Source organism: Lutra lutra, chromosome 5, assembly GCF_902655055.1.
Source record: "Lutra lutra chromosome 5, mLutLut1.2, whole genome shotgun sequence".
Classification (NCBI taxonomy): domain Eukaryota; kingdom Metazoa; phylum Chordata; class Mammalia; order Carnivora; family Mustelidae; genus Lutra; species Lutra lutra.
The window spans coordinates 3721675-3743030 of record NC_062282.1 but is presented as its reverse complement, the minus strand read 5'-3'; the positions used below and the strand labels follow the sequence as shown (position 1 = coordinate 3743030).

The 21356-nt window shown below is 49.5% G+C and overlaps 1 protein-coding gene across 1 annotated transcript in view; it reads right to left on the bottom strand.

The window, feature by feature from the left end:
* ADAMTS16 (ADAM metallopeptidase with thrombospondin type 1 motif 16) overlaps nt 1-21356 on the bottom strand; it is a 152507-nt gene that overhangs the window by 88263 nt on the left and 42888 nt on the right. The window contains 6 exon segments of the mRNA XM_047730242.1: nt 5149-5286; nt 12697-12802; nt 14247-14406; nt 16508-16591; nt 17400-17599; nt 20367-20625. Of these exon segments, the coding sequence (XP_047586198.1) occupies nt 5149-5286; nt 12697-12802; nt 14247-14406; nt 16508-16591; nt 17400-17599; nt 20367-20625 (947 nt within the window).

Genomic DNA, 21356 nt, shown 5'->3' with positions numbered 1-21356 from the left:
GAGGATGAGTCCCTGTTGTCATTAAATTAAAATAATGAGCTAAACTTTCCCTAGTCCTAGGCCTCCGGGACACAGACATGAGTAAACAGGATGAGGTCTGTGTCAGTTCCTTGGAAATGACACATGACTTCACTGACTCGGTTCATGAATTTACTCCAAACACGTATCTGTCCTTCTTGACTACCAACTATGGAGAAATGTTGTGCTGACAACTTCAGACCAACTGAGCTCCTTCTTTAAATATATTTTTTCCACGTACCAAAGGCGGGACTGCTCATAAAAGAAAGTGGGTTCATCTGTAGAGGTGAGCCACTTATCCTTACTCATTGTTGGGATTGCATCCAAAGAGCAGCCTGATTGGTGGAGAACATAACGGGATTGTGACTATGTGGAGCTCGGAAAGTCTGCAAACGTGTCCAAGAAGACAGTCTCCAGCTCATTAAACCGAGGAGATGTCCCTGCTGACACAGTACAGACATGGCTGATTCGTGACTGGTCATCCCAAGGGAACAAAAGCTTGAGTGACTTTGACAACAGGAGGTTCTCCTGGAAAAGTTAATATTTCAAGGAACAAATTTGTGAGCATGGATAATCTTGCATTTCTGTTTATAGCCACGTGGTCCAGCAAAATTATCAAAGTTCTTGAAAATAAAAATTTATGATCGAATGGCCACACAAGGGTTTCGTGGCCATGGCCTGACTGACACAAAAACAAATGAGTGCACTTGAGCTGACATTGAACCATCCTGGGATCCCAGAGCAAATACATCTCTGAACCACACTCTTGGCAAACCCTCCTAGGGCCATGGTCTGATTCGGAGATCACAGCCCATATCTAATGTCATCAAAACAAGTGCTCTCTAAGCATATAACTATTTTCTTTCCACAAGTTCTCCCATAGTCCTTGGCAGCTGAGAAACGATCTGGACTCTCATGATGCTGATTTGCACTGTACACCCACACGCTGCATCCCCTGCTCTCCACATCATCTGGGCACATTTCAAAAATGTTGAAAGTGTTTCTCTTCACAAAAACCATGAAGATGAAAAAGCAGTAAAAATTTTGAGGGGCGCCTGGGTGACTCAGCCAGTTAAGCATCTGCCTTCTGCTCAGGTCACGATCTCAGAGTCCTGAGATCAAGTCCCACACCGGATTCCCTTCTCCACAGGGAGTCTGCTTACCCCTCTGCCCCTCTCCCTGCTTGTGCATGCATGCTGTCTCTCTCTCAAGGAAATAAATAAAATCTTTAAAAGATTTTTTTTAAAATGATCTAGAAAATTTTAGAGAGGATTGATATAGAAAACTCCTATGCAAACTTAAGTTTATGCTCTTTTTTAATTCAGAAAGCAGAAGTCTTCATGCACCTGCATACACAAGACATGCACACACACACCCCAAACAAAACTGAAACCACTACAAACAATGCTAACAATCCCCAGCTTGACTCCACGGGGGCCCCACACAGGGGACAGTATATGTTGAAAGGACCTCGATGTGGGATGCCACTTGCAGAATAATGTTAACACTGCCTTTTTGGGCAATGGACATAAAAGAAAAACGACCAAGTGTATGTTACTAGAATACAGATTGGTATTATCAGGAGACAGATACTGTCCATAAAATTTTCTCCCTTCTGGAAGGCAGCCCATCATGACTTTAGGTGGTAAAATACCTTGACTGCTGGGAAGTCTCATGGTAAAAACACAGGGGAAGACTTCACCCAGGCTGAAGGTGAGTGGTCAGGATGGTGGCTCGGGAGACTTGCCAACAGCTTGTCTGGAGGATGGAAGGGACAGGCAGCAAGAGAAGGAAACCAGCCATGGGCTCAGGGCTCCACGAGGGTACGGGCAGCAGCCACAGACAGTGGACAGACAGGGACTGGAACCAACAGAAGTACCCACGTGATGCTGCCCTGTGGTGCCCTATGGACAAGAGGTTTGTAATTTGTGCAACAGAAGAAAGGGAAGAAATAGCTTACTGACAAAATAATAAAGAGAGAAGGAGAGACAGAAAAAAGGAGGGAAACCTAGAACCCAGCCATGATAACAAGCTCCGTGGGGCAAGCCAGCGAGGGCAGCAGAAGCCTGAACAGTGTTTCCAGGAGTGGGGTACTTGTCCCTTTAATTCCTACCTTGGAATAACGGGTTCTGGGTTCCGTTGCACAGACTTGGAAGGCAGATCTCCGGCTGCTAAGCTGGTGGTCCATGGGGGCTGCCAGTCTGTCTTCCCTCCGCCAGCGCTAGGCGGGGCCAGCGGGAGTCACAGACCTTGCCGCTACACCTCCACCCACGCTCCCTGTACAGTTGCTGGCTTCGCACCAAGGCAAAAGCAGGAGAGAGACAAGCATGTGCTCCTGGTGTCTGGGGCTGGCCTGGGCCGGACTCACTCTAGCGCGGGGGCCAGAGGAGGTTGGCGGGGGAGGCGTCAGGAGACATGGGTTAGCGTGCACACAGATAACTAGAACACAGATACTTTCTACCCATGTTTTTTTTTTTCTACCCATGTTTTTACTTCGCGTGTCTATCAATACTCATAAGCACTTGCTGTATGACGCGTGATTGGTTACAGACATGTAGGCACAGTTCATGTAGCAGACGGACAGCAGAGCGTTCTGTAAAAATACAGGATGCATATAAAATATAGAGAAACATGTCTATCAGCGCATGCTCTTGGATGAACCTACAGTTCTGCTTCCTTTTTAAAAGATTTTATTTATTTGAGAGAGAGGGAGAAAGCGCATGCACAGAGGGAGAGTGAGAGGGGGAAACAGGCTCTCCGCTGAGCAGGGAGCCCGATTCGGGACTCAATCCCAGGACCCTGGGATCATAACCAGAGCTGAAGGTGGATGACTAACCCACTGAAACCACCCAGGCGCCCCTATAGTTCTGTTTAGATATATACAGATTCAGTTTCATTTGTTTTCAGTAATTCTATGCTGGCAAAAGCCTCACTTTCCTTGAAATATTGGAAATGTTAATATGAATGGATTTGATCTCCTTTCTTGCTTTCTTTCTAGAAAGACCTTTGCCCAATTTCAAGCTTCAATATCACAGCCAAAGCCTGTATTCTAAGATTGATACACTTGTATGTTTTTTCCTTGTTCTTCATTTTCTATTTTCACTTGGTTTTCGTCTTCATCCCACTGTCAACTCTAGCTGTTGTGTTGTGTTTTGTTTTGTTTTTAAAGAGGGAGAGCAGGTCCCTTCACAGAGGGCAGGGCAGAGGGAGAGACAGAGTCCCAAGCAGGCTCCACGCCCAGCGCAGAGCCCAGCGGGGCCCAGTCTCGGGATCCTGAGAGAATGAATTGGGCACAGTCAAGAGTCCCACCCGTAACCAAATGAGCCACCCAGGCTCCCCTAATTATTTTTTGTTTTCTTGTCATAATCTCTCCAAACTCTTAAAGTAAGGTGGTTTGGTTTGTCAGCTTTGTCCAAGAATATGTCACTGCCACAATAGTGCTACCTCTCATGCTCTCCTCGACGAATCCCAGAAGCGTGAGTGCACTGCATGGAGAACGAGCCGCGGCGGCCCGCTTCATGCCAGCACTGACACGTTTTGGGAAGAAGGAAGCATATGCTTTGTATCTCCTTGGCAAGGATCAGTGGATTATGGAGAGGCAGCGTGTCTGTCAGAGAGCGAGTACAGGCCTTCTAGGTGTCTGGCAAGGTACATTTCTGCATCACCGAGATGGGTGTCCTCCCTTTTGAGTGAAAGCAGTTCTCCTTCCCACGGCCGGGGAAACCAGAACGTTCCCAAGGGGAGAAAGGTGGAAAGGGGTGTGTCCTCTATAGGGCATAGTGCGTCACAGGAGCCACGGCTGGGACCCAGGAGAGCCCACTCAGGAGCGAAGAGAAGGAACGTGGGGAGCTCCAGTGGGCACGTACCCACGGTGTCTGACCGTGCCCCAGTCACCTGTGCTGGATCTCAGAGAGAAGTTGCCTTCACAGAGTTAAAGCTACTTTCTAAACAAAGGCTGTTTCTCATCTTTTTCATATTCAGAGCAAGTCAGTTAAGATAAAAACAAAATTACAGGCTGTGATTTCAACAGAACTGCTTTTCCTGGGCTGTTTGCATCTAGGCTTCTTGGGACCAGCTGGGAGAAGCCAGAGCCAGGCTCCTGGAAGCCTAGACTGCACTCTCTCTGATTCAGGGGACCCGCGTGCCAGTGACATCCCCTGTGGCAGCCAGGGGCTGCCCACGGGCACACAGGGGCCTCTCTTCACCCCACATGTCTTTTTCCTTCAGAGCACATGGTAGACAACGTTCCTGACCCAGCCCTTGCAGCGTAGGCTGTCAGCGGAGTCCTTGTTGCCAGGAACACAGTCCTGTCCTACATGCCCTCCCCGGCCCTCTCCTCCCCTGGGACCCGTGGGCTGCTCTGCATGACCAGCTCGTACAAGAGGAAGTGGCTGCAGGACGGAAGGACTGGGGCTCTGTGTGACCACACGCATCAGGCTTGCTGACCCATGGGGGAGCGCGATACCTGTCAGAAATAAGGTTAGGGTCAGCAGCTAAAACCAAACTCCAAACTCAGCATCCTTGAGACTTGGCGGACAGTCCTCCTTACCAATAGAACTCAGGCCACTTTGTAAAGTCCCTTCTTTCTCTAAAAAGTTCAAAATCCACTGTCTGTCTTTTTCAGGGGGTCAAACCCTATCTCTCCACAGTGTCCTAGATTCTAAATGAATTAGTGCTATAATGAAAATTTAAAAAATAAACCAGGCTAAAGTTTCCCCTCCTAATAAGAAATGCACTTTGTGGAAAAGAAAAGAAAAAAATCCGTGAGTTACATGTGCTTCCCCACTGTGTGCACGGTAGGTCTTCCTACTCATGAATAAAAAACGTTAGTCACAAAAGTGAGAATTTAAAACAACTAAATGTTAGTGACAGATACTTTGATTTGGGATGTATCTTGGGTTTCCTTTGAGTCTGAAGGTCAGACGATGTTGGATTTAGCCTGCAAGACTTGGTGCCCTAAGGAAGTGTTTGGCAAACTTCTTGGCCAAGGGAATGTCTCAAGACACCTTCAAATGGGAACCATGTTGGGAAGTCACAGCCAAGCCAGGGTTGCTTGGACAGAATCAGGCTGCCCAGTCAGGGAGCAGCAGAGACATTCAGAGACACACAGCCAGTTCCGGGAGTTCATACCTTAAGAATTTCTGCAGGTACTGGCGGCTGCAGGGTGACCAGGAGAAGATCCCGTTACGTCCTGCCAATGTGGGGGACATGATGTTGCCCTCAGACTTTTTGCACACGTTCCCTTCTCCATCGTGGACCATGCCAAAGCTGCACGAGAGAGAAATGGCTCTTTCAAAACCAAGAACAGTATCAATGACCTAAGAGACCCCAGCCGACAGGTGTCAGCATGGTGAACTTCTCCATGTCCATGTGCCAGTCAGACAGAAGGAAAATGTCTGCCCAGCCAGGCTGTGGAGCAGAGGCATACATTCACAGAGCTTTCCTGAAAAACTACCATTTGGTCACTTGGAGCGTGCATCCAAATGTCTGCTAAGGGCCCATGTTTTAATTACAGAAAGACATTTCAAGTGGGGTGTGGAGGGCAGGTCTCTTGATCTTGGTTGATGAAGCTGACCAATGCTCCGTCTGCTCTCATCTCTCTAGACTCTTCTCTGCTCACCAGGGATTTTCAGAATTTCCAGATGTTTGTCAGAAACACAAATGCAGGCTCCTCAGGTACATCTGATGCCTCCCACAGCTGGAGAACTGACCACCTGTTACAGCTCCCTGTGGGGCTGACTCTCTGTCCCCACTCCCACCAAGGGCTGCCCCACCTCCTGCCAGGCCTGCACTGTTCGGGGCTGTCCCAGCTGGACAGTGCTTGACCACATTCCCTATGTCCCTGTGGAGGAAGAAGCTCCATGAAGCCCAGAGGGCGTTCTTGCTCCCTTTCACTGCAAGAAGCATTTGAAGGTTCACCTGTTCCTCCTTCCTCCAAACCAGACCACTCTGCGTTCCAGCCCTAGCTGAGAAAATGGGGCCATCTCAAGCCGCAATGGCTCTTGAGGTACTTACTAGTGTCCTTTATAGATGTTCCAATTGGTAACCCCCTCACCATCACTAGAGAAAACTCTAGCCCTACACCGGTAAGCATGCCACAAAGTGAGTTGCTACGTCTTTCTGCCAAGTCAGCTTCTTCTTCTTGACTGCCCAGAGCTTTGGCTGTAGGAGCGTCTCACACCACTGTCTTCATCTACCCCAGAAGAACACAATTAATGGATTGGGAAGAACGCCTGGGGGGTCTGGGAGTTCTCTGTGACCTGAAGACTTCCCATGGGGGCAAACATATTCTTAGAGAGTTGAGCCATTGTTGGCCACTAGTATCTGGTACCTGCCCAATCACACTGGGTGGATTCTTAGATAATGGGGTTCCACATGAGTGGGTACAGAGCAAAGGGGGAAGGCAAGGGGCAAAACAAAGAAGGGCAGGAGGGTTACTGGGTTTGGGGACAATCTGCCACCAAGAATCCCATGAGAAGAGGCAGGGCGGCAGGGACAGAAGGCTCTGAACACTGGGGAAGGGAGCTCCAACCATGGGCCAGGGAATCTGTATTTGCTGCTGAGGCTGAAAACCCATTTTCCCCACTGCACTGGCTAGCTTATGGAGATCTAATAGTATCAGTAAAAATAACAATTCACACTTGTAGGCACCCACTAGTGTTCAAACAGGCTATTAAACACATTATCTGTATTTTCTAACTTAAGCCTCCCTAAAAGCCGATAAGGCAGGGAGAATATCACAACAGCAAGACTGAGGATTGGAGAGAGCCGTGACCACGGTCTCAGAGTCAGAGCTGTGACCTGACACTCCGACATCGGAGCCCAGGCGGGACCCGGGCAAGAGCGTAACACGAGCACCATTGGAGGACGTATCCAGGGAAATCTGGCATGCAAACACTGTTGAATTTCTGCAAAATTCCTGCTTGGTACCAAGGGTGACGCAGATGGACTCATTTCGGTCTCCACCCATCCTCTGAAGTTCTATTAAAAGCAATCAATCAAGGCTGGGGTAAGCATACAGCAGAGGAAATGTGTCACGGCCGTGAAAAGATTCAGACTGTAATCTCATATGGGTGGCTGCCTTGGGGAGAAAGTTAGGAAAACGAACAACCAAAGTACACTCCCACGCCTGGCCCTGGACTCTGCAGACAACACGCACACTGTGGTTCCATAGGTGCCCCAACAAATGTGCTACTGCTCCGCCCACGTTTCTAAAGACGTGAAAGCCGTGATAGCCCAGTTCCGGAAACACGTGGGTCTTAAACTTTTTCATCTAAGGTGTCTTCCATGATTCTTTCTAGAATTGATTCTCAAACTCTGCTGTGCGTCCGAATATCTGAGAAACACACCACACGGTGTGGTTCCCCGAAGCCCATCTTATAGGTTTTTATATTTAGTAGCTTGGGAGTTAGGTTCTGGTATCTGGGTGCATTCTAACACAGTAAGGTGATCCTGATGCCTGCCCAAATCTCGGCACGACCACATGGCAGTGAGCTGTCTCTCCAAGTAGTGTGATGCCCATATACATTGTGCTGTGATGGACGCCAGACGTTAGCATGGAAGTACCCGACAGTGGTCACATTTGAGTGCAACATTAACAAAGTCAGGGAAGGACAGACAGAGCTCATTTTGAAGATAAGGTTGGTCGGCGGAACCAAGAAATATAGTTACGACCCAACCTGCACGATACCAGGCGTGTTCTTTGTTTCCGTGAGCCAGAGTATTCTATTCAAAGTTTCGGTCATCCCATAGGTTGGAACAGTAAATATACTGTTTTCTTTCCTCTCTACTAGCTTTTAAGTTTCGAAAGGACAGAGACCTTTCCTGTCCATGCTCAGCCCCAGGCCAGGGCACTCACGAGCCCTAACAGGTGCTTCAGTGACGTCGGTTGAATAAACAAAGCCCAACCTTCCAGTGAGAACACCCACCCAAATACCCAAATGGAAGCATAATTTCAGATTAAACCAGACTTGAGAATTACATTCAGCATGCGATGCTTCCAGCGCCTCTCCAGCATGTTCTGAGGGACTCAATTCCATCAGCACGCATTCTGCCATTACTAACGATGCACCCGGAATGATGAGTGGCCATGCCTTGTTGGAGGTTGTACCAACTATTTCAGACCATGCAGACAGCGGTAGTTAAGGAAACAAGAAACCCTTCGAAGCAACCACGGGCCAGTGTCATGTGGAGGGATACATCCACCCTTGGTGCCATGATGGTGCCACAGGAGGGCCTAGGTGTCGGCCTCCGATGTGGACTTTCCAAGGAGCACAATGCAGCCCCCTCGAGAGGGAGAAAGCTGGTGTGGACACAGCCTCAGGTGGGTCTCAGGGGCTGGAGCAGGTCAATTAACCAGAAGAGAGGAGACTGAAGGAGCGCCTTCACAAACTGTTGGATTGAGTCACCTCAGTTTCCTTACCTGTATAATGGGGCGGTAAAACCTTACCCTAAAATCACACAAAAGACCTGACACCACGCATATCACAAAGGAAAATTCAGAATTTCTATCCAGTTCCTGATTCAAATGGTCTTACTCCAATTACTCACTACCTAGCTGTTACTTGTATATGTATGGTGCATGTGGGTGCACGCACATGTACACATGTTCAAATGAAGGCCAATAGGTTTCAAGTGCTTTTTGGATACAGAAACAAAAACTCTTAGGAGAAACAATAAATAAAATTGGGAAGAAATGAGCCTCCGACCTGCTAGGGCTCCCTAGAGGGCAGTCTGACGATCACTGGCCAGACGATGTCTAAGGGGCTGCTGCCTTGATTTTGCACAAGACCCCAGCATCATGGTACCTCCCTGACCCCACTGCAGGGCTCAGGTTGGTATCAGTGCACAGCCGCATCTCAGGGAGGTTTACACCTCACCATCAAACGCTCGGAAGGGCCTCTAACCTCACCAGCCAAACCCGCTGGAGCTAAGTATATTAGCAAGTCACTTCTGCTTCTTTTGAGACTTTCTGGGACATCTGTGATAAAGTCCCTTGCAACGCCCACAGCCCACACAGCCTGATCGGTGCACGCGCTATCTATCTTGTCCTTCCGTGAACGCTCTTGGAGGGGGTGAATCCCTAGTCTCTTCATAGAACCCCGCACAATGCTTTGCTGGGAGAATAGAAATTGCACCCAGTGCACGGGTCGATACGTCCGGGAGAAGACAAGTGGCAGAACGATGGGTCATGAGTACTTCTAAGCACAGCAAATATGCTTTAATATTGTCTTGATGGTCTGAAATGATAATGCAAGTTCAGCACATAATCCTGTGTCGTACGCTGGCACCCTCAGCTTACCTCGTGCACCTTCCATTGTCCCTGCACACTCACGCCGAGGGTCTCGGGCTCCCTTGGTTTGGCAGATGGGAGCCTAGGTAAGAGAAGAAAAGGCAACACAGGCAGATGGCTGCCAGGCTGCGGGAACTGCATGCATCCGGGACCCCAGGCCTATGGTCCTACTGCCCAAATGGCATGACTTCCTTAGTACATGGGGATTTTTCAAATGGATTCATGCCTTTTAGGGGACAGAGTCCCCAAAACCTGTAGTTCAGCGCTCAGTATGTCTGCGTCAGTTCTCTAGAACTGCCTCTAGCAAACCACACGTCCCACGCCAAGTGATCAAATGCAACTAGGAAGGTTACCCTACACCACTGACTTAAGAACCAGCCTAACTGGATCCCACTTCCTACAGGGCAATACACATCCTCACGTCTAGTCCCATCTCCCTCCCTCTCCAACACAAATCCAAACCCCTGTTCTTAGCGATTTCTGTGCGCAGGTCTGATTTCTCCACAGAAACCACAGATGTCCTGACGCGAAAATAACTTGACTCATTAGGAGAAACAGGCCGCACGTTCAGGAAGATCCTCTCAGAGGTAAAGGTCAGAAAATCTCTGGCTGAAAGGCCTGGAGAAAAGCATGCCTCTGACCTCAGAGATACCCTCTGAATGTAAACAAACCTGAGAAAGGAAAACGGACCCCTAAAACGGGATGTTTCACAAAGCCCTAACAGATGTGGGATTACTTTCTGATTCGTTCACAGAACTCGAGAAATTGGCCCCACCTGGAGTTCATTGCCAGGCACGCTGTTGACATTACGACGTCTGATCCATGCACAAGGACAGCTCTCCTCCAAGAAGTGACAGTTACTAAATCAGTGAACCGAATAAGTGTGTTCATTTTCAATTCAACAAAAATCCATGGGTTCGGTCCCCGAGCCTTGCACACTTTTCTCATCTGATGTAGTTGCCACAGCAAACGACTCACTTGAAACACTCTTGGCTCATCTGCCTGCTTGTCCCTGACTCACTCTGTCTGTTCCATTCGTTCACACTCACCGAACACTCAGCACTGTCTACCCTCCAGCCTGGTGGAGCAGGGAGAGGGGCATCCCCGGAGGTCTCCCCGGCTGGAGGTGCGTGTGAAATCGTCCTGCAAATCCCGCAAAGCGCTCGACAAAGCGCAGGTGATATATGACAATGGCCATTGCTACTATCAGTAAGTACTACGGTCGCTCAGTTTGCCGTTGGACTCATGCAACTCATTGGCCCATTGCCCCCGCGTACTTCCTGTTTCCTCAACAGGACAGGAAGTGACCTCACCGGCGACGGGGTGTGTTCAGAGCTCCCAGTTCCTGACCATTGCATAATGTCCTGTTCCTGGGTGCTCAAGAAGGAGCTGGTAATTTTCTGGAGATGAAGTCCATGAGGAGAGGGATGCCCCTTCATCCAAGCCTACAGCCCATTTCCTTCCTCCCATCCACTGTCCCACTTGGAATAACAGTCTTATCTTCTTTGGAAAATGCTCTTTCCATCTAGACCCAGCCCTGGTGATGAAAGAATATTAATTGATGGCCTAGGACAAAGTAAAAGGAGGCACTGATCCCCGCTGACACTGATGACCTGTGTCTGACGCGGCCGGTTTAACTCCAGGTAGACCAGCCGGCTGCAGCTGTGCACACTGCCAGTCCTGGCCATCATCCGTTCTCTTAATACTGAGCTGCTCAGTCCTCGGTGCCTTGAACATTTCTTACCTGGATTGTTTAATTAAATTCAGGTATGGGTCAGGGGACAGCCAGAGCCTCATGTCATTAACATAATGAGAGTTTTTGAAGTTTTAGCTGTGGCGGCCTTTTAGAAATACAATTATGATTTAGCTGGAAGTTTCATGAAGGGTAGGACAATGTTCTAGGCACCGAGAGAGTCAATCATTAGCTATAACGATGATGGGGTCAGAAGCTGAGTATAAGCTTCATTGTCAGGTCATCGGTTCATACAGCCAAGTCTGCAAGGGCTCACGGGGCCGCGCTACAGGCAGGTGCACGTACACAACACACACTCAGACATGTGGGGACACACGCATATGCATGCACACACACACACACACACACACACACACACAGATGCTGTGAACGGGATGAGAGCACACACATGGCCTCATTCCATTTCTACCAGGGGATGGAGAAGTCAACTCTGCAAAACAGGAATGGCAAACATTGCGTTTTGCAGGTTTTGTGATTTGCAAGTAAATTCAGGGTGAAAGTAAAAAACAAAACAAAACAAAACAAAACAAACAAACAAAAAACAAAAAACAGAAAAATGGTAATTCCCAGTTGTGCATTTTCTGGGAGAAACCCCAGTCCAAGCTGCTGTGTAGCAAGAAGACAGCTGTACTCCCACTGCTCCAGCTCCCACTGACCTGGCCAAGTCCAGGAAGCCAGCAGCCAGCAGGCGGGCACAGCAAGGAAAATGCTTGACCTAAGGCAGCTTATAGAATGATTAGCCCAGGAAACCTTATTTAAGACTGATAGTGCCTGGTAATTGATAGACAGTGTTCATTCTACAGAAACAAATGGAAAACTTTCATGTAAAAAGATGCCACCAGAGACCAGCTGCTGGCTGAGTGCTGCCCATCCAGCACGGACATCTGTCTGTGCCAACCCCAGGCTCGCCACCTACCCTGATGCTGCCCTGTTACGCTGCACATCTGGACACGTGGGCTGCAGACCAGCTCCTACCAGCTCCCACCCCTAGTCTAATCTGCACTCCCTGAACAGCTTGACACACCAATCAAAAGACATCTCTACAAATTACAAAAGTGATACAAGAAGGTCAAACTCCAGAGTAACTAGTGGACAAGAGGAGGCCTTCTCTCTCTCATCCCCGATGGGAACTAACCATGGAGCGAGATCGGCGCACAGGACCCACGTTCAGAACAGAAGGAAGGAGTGGAGGCTGAGACAACTGTGCAATCACACAGTCATGCCCGAGCCGGGACGGAAGGACGAGCAGAGGAAGGAAAGCGTGAATGTGGAAATCACCACGGCTTTAGACTGTGCACGGCTCGGCACTAAAATAAAAACGTAAGAAGGGATGCCTGTGTGGCTCAGTAGGTTAAGCATCTGACTCTTGATCTCAGGGTTGTGAGTTCAAGCCCCATGTTGGGTTCCATGCTGCACGTGGAGCCTGCTAAAAAAAATAAAAACAAACAAAGAAAAACCATAAGGACCTAAGGGATCCACAGCCTCCTTGTCCGTGACATTCTCCTTGTCCATGACGTTCTCCTTGGACACATGTGATGCCCCTTACAGACCTGACCTAATGAACCAGTGTCTCTGTGGGAATCACCCAGCAGGGAGAGCACCCCAGGATCCACCCTTCCACGAAATCACTCACTTGTGTCCAGACTCGTGGGCGATGGTGAAGGCCAGTCCAAGACCTGTGTCTTCATTAACTGTGCAGCTGCGGTATTTACTGCACATTCCACTTATGGGCGCAAATCCTACAGGGTGCAGAGATCAAAAGATTATAGAGCAGTGTTGTTGTGATAAAATAGAGAAAGAAGGTGTACTACACAAGCATCTTTATCCTCTGTCCTTCGGAGAAGTGTGTTTCTCATCTCCACGGGGGAAATCTGAATGGGAAACTCTCGGACAAGCACATAAAGGCTCTTTGCAAGGTTCGTGGAGGGGATCTGCTCTCCACCTGGAAAATGATTCATGGCTCTGCGTGGCATTCATGTTACATTTATAATTGGGGCAGTGTAGAAAAGGGAATTCCCTGTGCATGGAAAAGATTCTCTACCTTTAGATATAAAAATATATGTTCTCAGAAGCCTGAATAGGAGAGTACTGTGGTGAATGTGTGCATCAGGAGGTCCCCAAGACTAGCCCAGTCCAAGGATTCACCAGAGGGATTCATGGGACTTAGCCTTTGTTATACTCCCACGTATAGTTCCATACACATACAGAGGAGGCAGGACAAAATCAGCAACAGGAACACAAGCACAGGGAGAGATCTGGAGGAAACCATGCAGGAGTTTCTAGAACTCTCTCCCAGTGGGCCCACAAAGGAGGAACCTCAGGCACTCAGGACCCAGGAGTTTTATCCAGAGCTAATCCCTTAGCAGCCCTGCCTAGTGTGGACCCAAATTCTAGACTCCCAGAAGGGAAGCAGGCGTCCTGTGGAAGCCCTACTATCTGTACAAGCAAACGGCGTAGGCACAATGAGCCAGCTCGTCAAGCAGGGTGCTGGGAAGCCCCCTGGAGTCTGGGTCTCAGAGGCCGGCCAGGGCCCACCTTGGAAGCAGGACTTTCCAGGAACAAGCAGCTACGATTAACCTCTATTCGACTCAGCTGTCTAAGATCCCAGAAAGAAATGCAGAGTCAGGAAAAATGTCCAAGAGAGCCCTGCTATTTGCATACTGTGCTTCACACGATTTGGAAAAAAATATCAGAGTACTGCCTCCAAGATAAATCCAGCCTCATAAATATGTTAAAAAACTTGCTAGGGTTGGGGCAACTGGGTGGCTCAGTCAGTTAGGTATCTGCCTTCAGCTTAGGTCTTGATTCCGGGGTCCTTGATTGGTCCTGGGATCCAACTCTGAGTTGGGCTCCCTGTTCCATGGGGAGCCTGCTTCTCCCTCTTTCTCTGCTCTTCCCCTTCACTTGCACCCTCTTAAATAAATAAGTAAGAATCTTTAAAAAATTGCTTTGAATGTGCGTCTTGAGCGAGGGACTGTTCCCCGGGAAGTCGTCACTTTGGGTGAATAAACACACGTCTATGTTTGGCCTAAGTCCGTCCAGGGAAGCCCATCTCTGCTGGCAGCCCTGTTCAGCAGCGTCCACCACCATGGATCTGCCCTGGGGGGCAGTTTCTCAATGTCCTGGGTCCCCAAGGGCACACAGCCCAAACACCATCCTCAAAACTCCGAGGGAGGGTCTTACCCAAGGTGTCACATGGCTCATTCTTCCAGGAACATATGTCCAGACCCGTCAGCAAGATGGCATGGTCGTGGCGCGTGCCGTCTCTGCCCATCAACCCAGACTGCCACTGGCAGAAGCTGCTTAAGGTGTGGTCGGCGTGATGGCTTATCACGAGTCCCGGCTGTGCGAGACCAACAGAGAAAACACGTCAGCAAGTCCGGTCTCCACTACACAGAGGGGTCCCAATGGTCTACAAGCGGAGCTACCCATTTCACGGACTAAAATCCAAAAACGGGTACAGATTCAGGGTGGGCACTTCCTTTCGTTTCTGTGGTTCTGTATGAAGACAGCTGGGATGCCGTTAGCTGACCCTGAAGGCATTTTCAATGCCCCCAGAAGATCGAGTCCTTGTGCATGTGTGGGCTGCCATCGACATCTTTGTAAAACACTTTGTGAACTTATGTTGGGCAACAGGACCCTTGCTACGGGATTCCACGCGTGCACGAAAACACACCTAGATGGTTGATTTCATAACCAAGCTGGGCAAGTGGGATTTCCGATTTATAAGTCTAACCATTTATCATGACAGTGTTAGACTAAGTCACTTTCCTCTAGAAGCAACACGGTTATGAGAAGGGGCAGGTCAACCGGGAAAGCTCTTTTTCTAGAAAACAGACTGGAGCCAGCAGGCAACTATGCAGGACACATCCCACCAGATGCCTATAGACTGCGTTCTAACAGAGCAACAGCGAAATGTCAGCGTGAAGGCCGCCCGCACGCCTGGGGCATTCAGAAGTGGGGGGTCAGGAACACCCCCAGCACCGGCTGCAATGAGTTATTTGAACTTTGCTGCTCTTTCTTACTGTGGCTCCATCCGAGAAAGCCAGGTCGAACGACTCGATTCCAGGACGACTTGAGTGTAGCCCTCACGACTAGATGTCGGGTTGAAATGTGCGTTTCTGGCTCCCTGGCGAGGTTTTCTCCTCCAGGGCTGATTTCGTCTTTGCACAAAGTCAAATGCACCTCAGCCTAATGCCGGGCCTCCACTCCGGGGCGTGCCTCACATTCCTGAGCAGGTGACTTCCAGGAACACCGCATTAATCAAAGTTAACACAGGTGTACGATCAAAAGATAACCTTGCTTATTCTTTGCAGCTTGGATGAATTCCAAGGTGAAAACGATTTAATACAAGGAATAATTAACCTGTCACCTGAGATGCCCTGCCAGTGGGGCACCCCCTGCCCAGACGCTCACTCACACAAAGGCAACGAAGCTGTATCTTCCGGACCATTGGGGCTAGAAACAGGCTTGCCCCCGCAGGCCCTCACCCTGCCCAGAAAAAGACCAACATCACAGAAGCTCCCCAACTGGACACATCTTAGACGTTCTGAGGGATCTCGGGTTTCATTTTAAAAAATGCTCTGTTTTATAAACAAGAGAACCGTGGCGAATGAAAGACCTTGCTAAGATATCAGCAAGGGCGGCTCTGTCCCCAGTGCAGAGCCAGCGATGAGTGTGGGGCCAAGCAGAAGCGAGAGTCCTTCATGGCGGAGATGCCCCCGTTACCTGTGCTGCAGAATGTGCGTCTACAGCCTCCCTGTGAACTGAGTGCACGCCCCGGCATTTATGCAGGGACGCTGGGATGGAGGCAAGGGGATGTTTTTATCCACTGTGACCAAGATCTGGCATGATGGGGGGTTTGGAAGCAATGAGAGACATAGACTTGACATTCCAGAATCTCTATCAAAACATAGCACTGTGAGTGGAGGTGGCAGGGGTTGGTGCGGTCCATCTTAGGAGTTAGGAAGTGACAGAGGAAAACAACAGTGCCACACAGTATGATTCCAATATCATTTTTGTCTACTTGCAAAGAGCAAAAACGGCTCCTTTCCGCCTGGGAGCCTAAAAGCTCATGGTGGGGAGGGGGCTGAAGACACACTGTGCATCTCTATTTTCAACAGGCTCCCATCCATATGGTTAAGGCAGGTCTTCCATTCTACCTTCTCCTACGCCTCCTAAGAGAGAATTCCTCCCCACCTCTGCCCATTTGCACGCACACATGCACACACGTACACAAGCACACACACACAATTCAAGTCATCATTAAAGGAACTGATAAAAGACTCCTGGCATTAGAAAGAAAATATTACACACTTTTTGCTCCCAAGGAGGGAAAAGTCAAGAATCCACAGCCAATCACACTAAGAGAAAAAAAAAAAAAAGCCTCACTTTGCCTGTATTTTTCTGGGGAAAAGCAGCTGTCTGTTTCAAAGACAGATTACCTGTTCTTCCTCCAGAAGGATCAGACCTACAATTGCAATGTTAATGTTTCCTCCTATCGTTCCGTCCTTGAACAAAGCAGATACCTGAAAAAGACAGGCAGTCATGTCAGCCCCACACGTGGTGCCATTTCCCTGTTCCCCACATCCTGCCAGTGACGGCGGGTCTCTTGCTCTCGTGACACGGCAGTGCTGCCTTTCTTACACTGCTAGATGGACAGGCACAGACGTCGACAGTCCGGGTGGAGTAAGTGTTGAGTCCTTATCACTGGGCAGGCAACCAGACGGGATGCCAGCCAACCACATTCAGGGGATAGAATGCAAAGTGCGTTCACAACATCGTCATCCCAACTTGCTCTTAAACCACACTTATATGACCTGGGATCTTGTCTTCCGTTACCTACATATCACTACATATCACATATCACGTTTCTCATCACTCCTCCTCATCATAGCAACTGCCGATCTGGGACACAGGATGTTTTACCCGAGATGGCAGCCTACAGGGTTGTAGGCTTTTCTGATTTTGTAGATAAAATAACGCATATTCAGTATTTAAACCTTAGCATTCCTGAAGAGGTGGGCATTTCTGTATAGCCATCTAAGGTCACACATAAGCAGATTTGCTGACTAAGGCATCTCAGCATCCTCTCACAGATTTCTGGTAAATGAAGACACTGAGCCACCCAAACTGTGCCCCCGGCTCATGGAGCGGGCCGGACGGCTCCCCCCTCCTTATGGTGTTCTCTGAAGTTGTGAACACGGCCCTTTTGGCCGGGGCACAGTAAGAGTGAAGGAGTCCCCACAGATAAGATACTTCTTGCGAGCGAGTCGTGAAGACGCGCACCCCATCCAGGGATCCCACACGTGGCTTCAACAAGAAGGACTCGCCTACCATGTTGAGTATGGTCAGCACGTAGGTGGTGACGTTCTCATGCCCGTGGTTCTGCATCATCTTCCTGTCGACCACCACCAGCGTCTCCACGTTCAGCTCTTCGTTCCTGTGGGACTTCAGGAGCGAGCGCTTGTGCCGCCAGCGAGGCGTGTACTCATCCGGCAGGATGAAGAGGTCCCCCCTGGGAGGCCTGGGCATGTCTGTGCAGCGGGTGTTCCGAGAACAAACGAAAGCAAAGTCATCACCAAACCAGCGGTGGAACTCGTTATGTAGAAACCGGCTTTTCAAAATGAACGTTCATGTGTGAACCATAGACCCCTTGAGACTCTGATTCAGAACTCGCACCAAAGTGGAGCTTGAAATGCAATTCAAGCTCACGCAACCTCGATGGGATGGAAGCCATCACTGCGTCTCCCTCTGTGTAGTTCTGTCCTGGTTTAAAGCAAGGAGTGGGGACCGCTGGGGTCTCGTGTTCTAGCCACAGAAGCACAAAGCCCAGTGACAACCGGCATAAGGATCTGTGGGCCAGGCCTCTGAGGAACACCAACTAACAAAGCAGTAGAACCAACAGTTACGATGGCACCATCTTGCCTCATTTGCTTATTTGAACGATTTTAGTGGTCTGATTCTTCTTAAAGCTGATGCCCACGTCTGGACACATAACCAGTTTGTCTATCGTACTTCAAATGGGTTACAAACTGTGTGCCACTTCACGGCAGGGCTGAATTTCCTAGGAAGTGCCCTAAATATTTACCTCATTTAATCACAAGAAAAAACATACTCCGTCCTCTTAGAGCCATTTATAAACTGTCTGGGCGGGCGCCTGGGTGGCTCAGTGGGTTAAGCCTCTGCCTTCAGCTCAGGTCATGATCTCAGGGTCCTGCGATCGAGCCCCACATCGGGCTCTCTGCTCAGTGGGGAGCCTGCTTCCCCCTCTCTCTCTGTCTGCCTTTCTGCTTACTTGTGATCTCTCTCCCTCTCTGTCAAATAAATAAATAAAATATTAAAAACAACAACAACAAAGTCTGGGCATTTACAATTGGTATGTTAACACAGCACCACCGGCAATCGGGTTAAGGTGTTTCTGAAAAGCTTTTCAAGTGAAAGTAGACTTCAGATCACCCACACATCTGGGTGGCACTCATTCAGAGCGACGCCAGCTCTATTCACGGACTGCGCTGCTCAAAGTCGCTATTTTATTTCACAGGTACCCACCACTGGTGCATTTTGTCTCTTTGCTAAAATGCTCTCAAACCTGAATGAACCCTGTGGAGGACAGTAATGACTCTGGCCACGTCATCACAGCACGCATCCTATGCCAAGGACGTCGATGCTGCTGCAGAGACACGACTGCACTCTAAGAGCTGTCTCTATGCCCACTCCGGGTACAGTTGGGGCCACCGAGGCACAGGGAGGGAAGGTCATTTGCTCACAGCCCCTCCCTAGAAAGGGTCAGAAATGGGGGCCCCAGCTGACTGAACGGTCTCGGAGCTGTCTGGTCATCTTCACCCTTGACTTCAAGCAAATCATTCTGCTTTCAACGGCCCCTTCACACAGGTGCCAAAACATACACCAAAAAATGCCCATTTTCTGAACCAGAGACTCCAGTGGGAAGGTTCCTCGTATGTGTGAGCCCCACGAACCAGAAGGCAGGCCGTCCTGCAGGGAAGTGCCAAGCCCCATAAATAACATGGAAACGTCCTTGCCCAGAGAGCGGTGGTCTCAGGAAAGACAGGCTTCAGCCTGGAAGCATCGGCCATCACTTCTGCCAGTGTGATGGCCCCCGAGCATGCACGGGATGGCCGTGCGCCCAGCAGGGAAGGGACAGAAACCTCTGGCAAACCAAACTGCACCGTGTGGGTCACTAATGTCCTCCCAGAAGCACTACATGGCCCTTTCCTTCTGACGTCTGATTACGACTGGCCAGCCCCTGCAGCCATCCCTCTCCTGCTCCCTGTCCAGGCAGCCCCAGGCCGCCGAGGCTGACACCCTCTTCTGATACCCTTCCGCCTCAGTCTCCCTGACTTTCTCGGACTCTAAGTCTCCTCCTCCCTTTGTTCCCACCCCGTTCTTCCGGCAGCTGACTGAGCCCCTGACTTAGTCGATCTGGGTTTGAGCTTCTCCCGTGAGCGTAGCTCCTGGATTTTGTTTACAGGTGTGCGAGTCAGTCGACACCCAGGTGCTGACGGCTGTGGCGCTCACTGCTCCGCTCTAAGTGCAGAGTGATCACCGTCATTCACCCCAGTCCGCCTGCAACACGACCACCTCTGTTCTAGGGTGCTGGGTCCAGCGGCCAACAAAACCAGCAGGGAAGGAAGGGCTGGCAGAAGGTGGGCTCACAGGGCAGAGGGTAAGTTTAGCCCTTACAGTGGTGCTGGAGGGGAAGCTGAGGGACATGAGAAAAATTGCAAAAAAAAGCCTGAACTCCCATTCCTGAGCTGTGAGAGGCTCCCACGTAAGATGGGACTATCACATCGCCTCCTGAGTGTTCACACAACAAAGGACTGCCACAAAGTGCTGGTGATAAATTGTGGGTAAATTAGGTCATGCCTAGCCTGTCCTTTTGATGTGGTGAAGTAGAGAACAGAAATATGTATGGAGATAAATTACCTCGCAGAAAACTATGTGGGCTTCCATAAATCTAGACCTCAAAACGATAGAATTACTGAGCAGACCTGCCAGGTTCCTTTGAAGACAACCAGTGGATTCTGCATTTCTGGGCAGTATGTCATTTCATCTGCCCAGGGAATGGTTCTTTTAAACAAAAAACCTCCCATGATCTGTCCATCCACCGTGAAAGATGGTGCACAGTGAACATGCAGACCACAGAATCATCACGCAGACGTAGCAAAGACGGTCTGTTCATTCCACCTTGTGGAGACACTGCTCCAAAGGGCATTTGAAACATTCCACACGTGGACACGACGGTCCCGGGGGTAAATGTGCACAGGAATCGCTCTTACGTACATTTCTTGCGCCTTCCACAGAAATGCTGCTTTGGTGGGTGCCGGAGGTCGGAGCTGCCATGCAGGGCCGGATTCCCCAGCTCCCGATCCCTCTCAGTCACGATGGCCTGGGCAGCCCCTGGAGTCCGCACGTCTGCCGATCTCTTGTACAGTATGTGGGAGGGAGACCCAGCCTGGGCAGGGTCCTGCAGTCTCCCCGCCAGGTGGGAAGGAAGTGGTTTTAGGAAGTAATCTGCTTCTTGTGTTCTTATCATGCCAGACTGGAAACAGAGGAAGAGAGAAAGTGCGGTTATGCCTTCTGGCCAGAGGACACCCTTCTCCCAGCATCCCTCTTTATGACCCCTCCACAAGCGTGCTGTTCCCTCCAACACCTGCGCTGAGGATGAGGAACGGGAAGACCCATCACTGAGCCTTCCCATCTTCCCCCGCTCAGGGAGACCAGCGTGCAGACGTTCCAGGATGTGACGCCAGGAGCAGGGTGGCTCCTAATGGGGGGACTCAGACCACGTGATGGAGGAGAAAGCTCACATACACAGGCTCTGATGTTAGCAGGGGTGCACAGGAGGTCCCACACAGGGAGAGAAGATCTCAATCCTAACAGAGTCATTTATGTAACCCCTTTCAAACTTGAATAGTTTGTGATGCTTGATATGAAAGTGTAATTTAAGATTAATCCAGAAGAAAGCACAAGAGAATTCACTGAGGATATCAGGAAAGTCTTTCTCAGCAAGGTATCATGGAAACAGGAAAAAACTAACACATAAAAACACTAAAAATGCCTGCAAAGCAAATGTGGCATAAAGAACACTTTAAAAAAAGTCTTAAAAGAGGCAACATTAAGGGACTGCTTTTTACCTTTTAGAGTGACAAATATTTTTTTATTTTTATTTATTTTTTAAGATTTTATTTATTTGACAGAGATCATGAGCAGGCAGAGAGGCAGGCAGAGAGAGGAGGAAGCAGGCTCCCTGCTGAGCAGAGAGCCCAATGT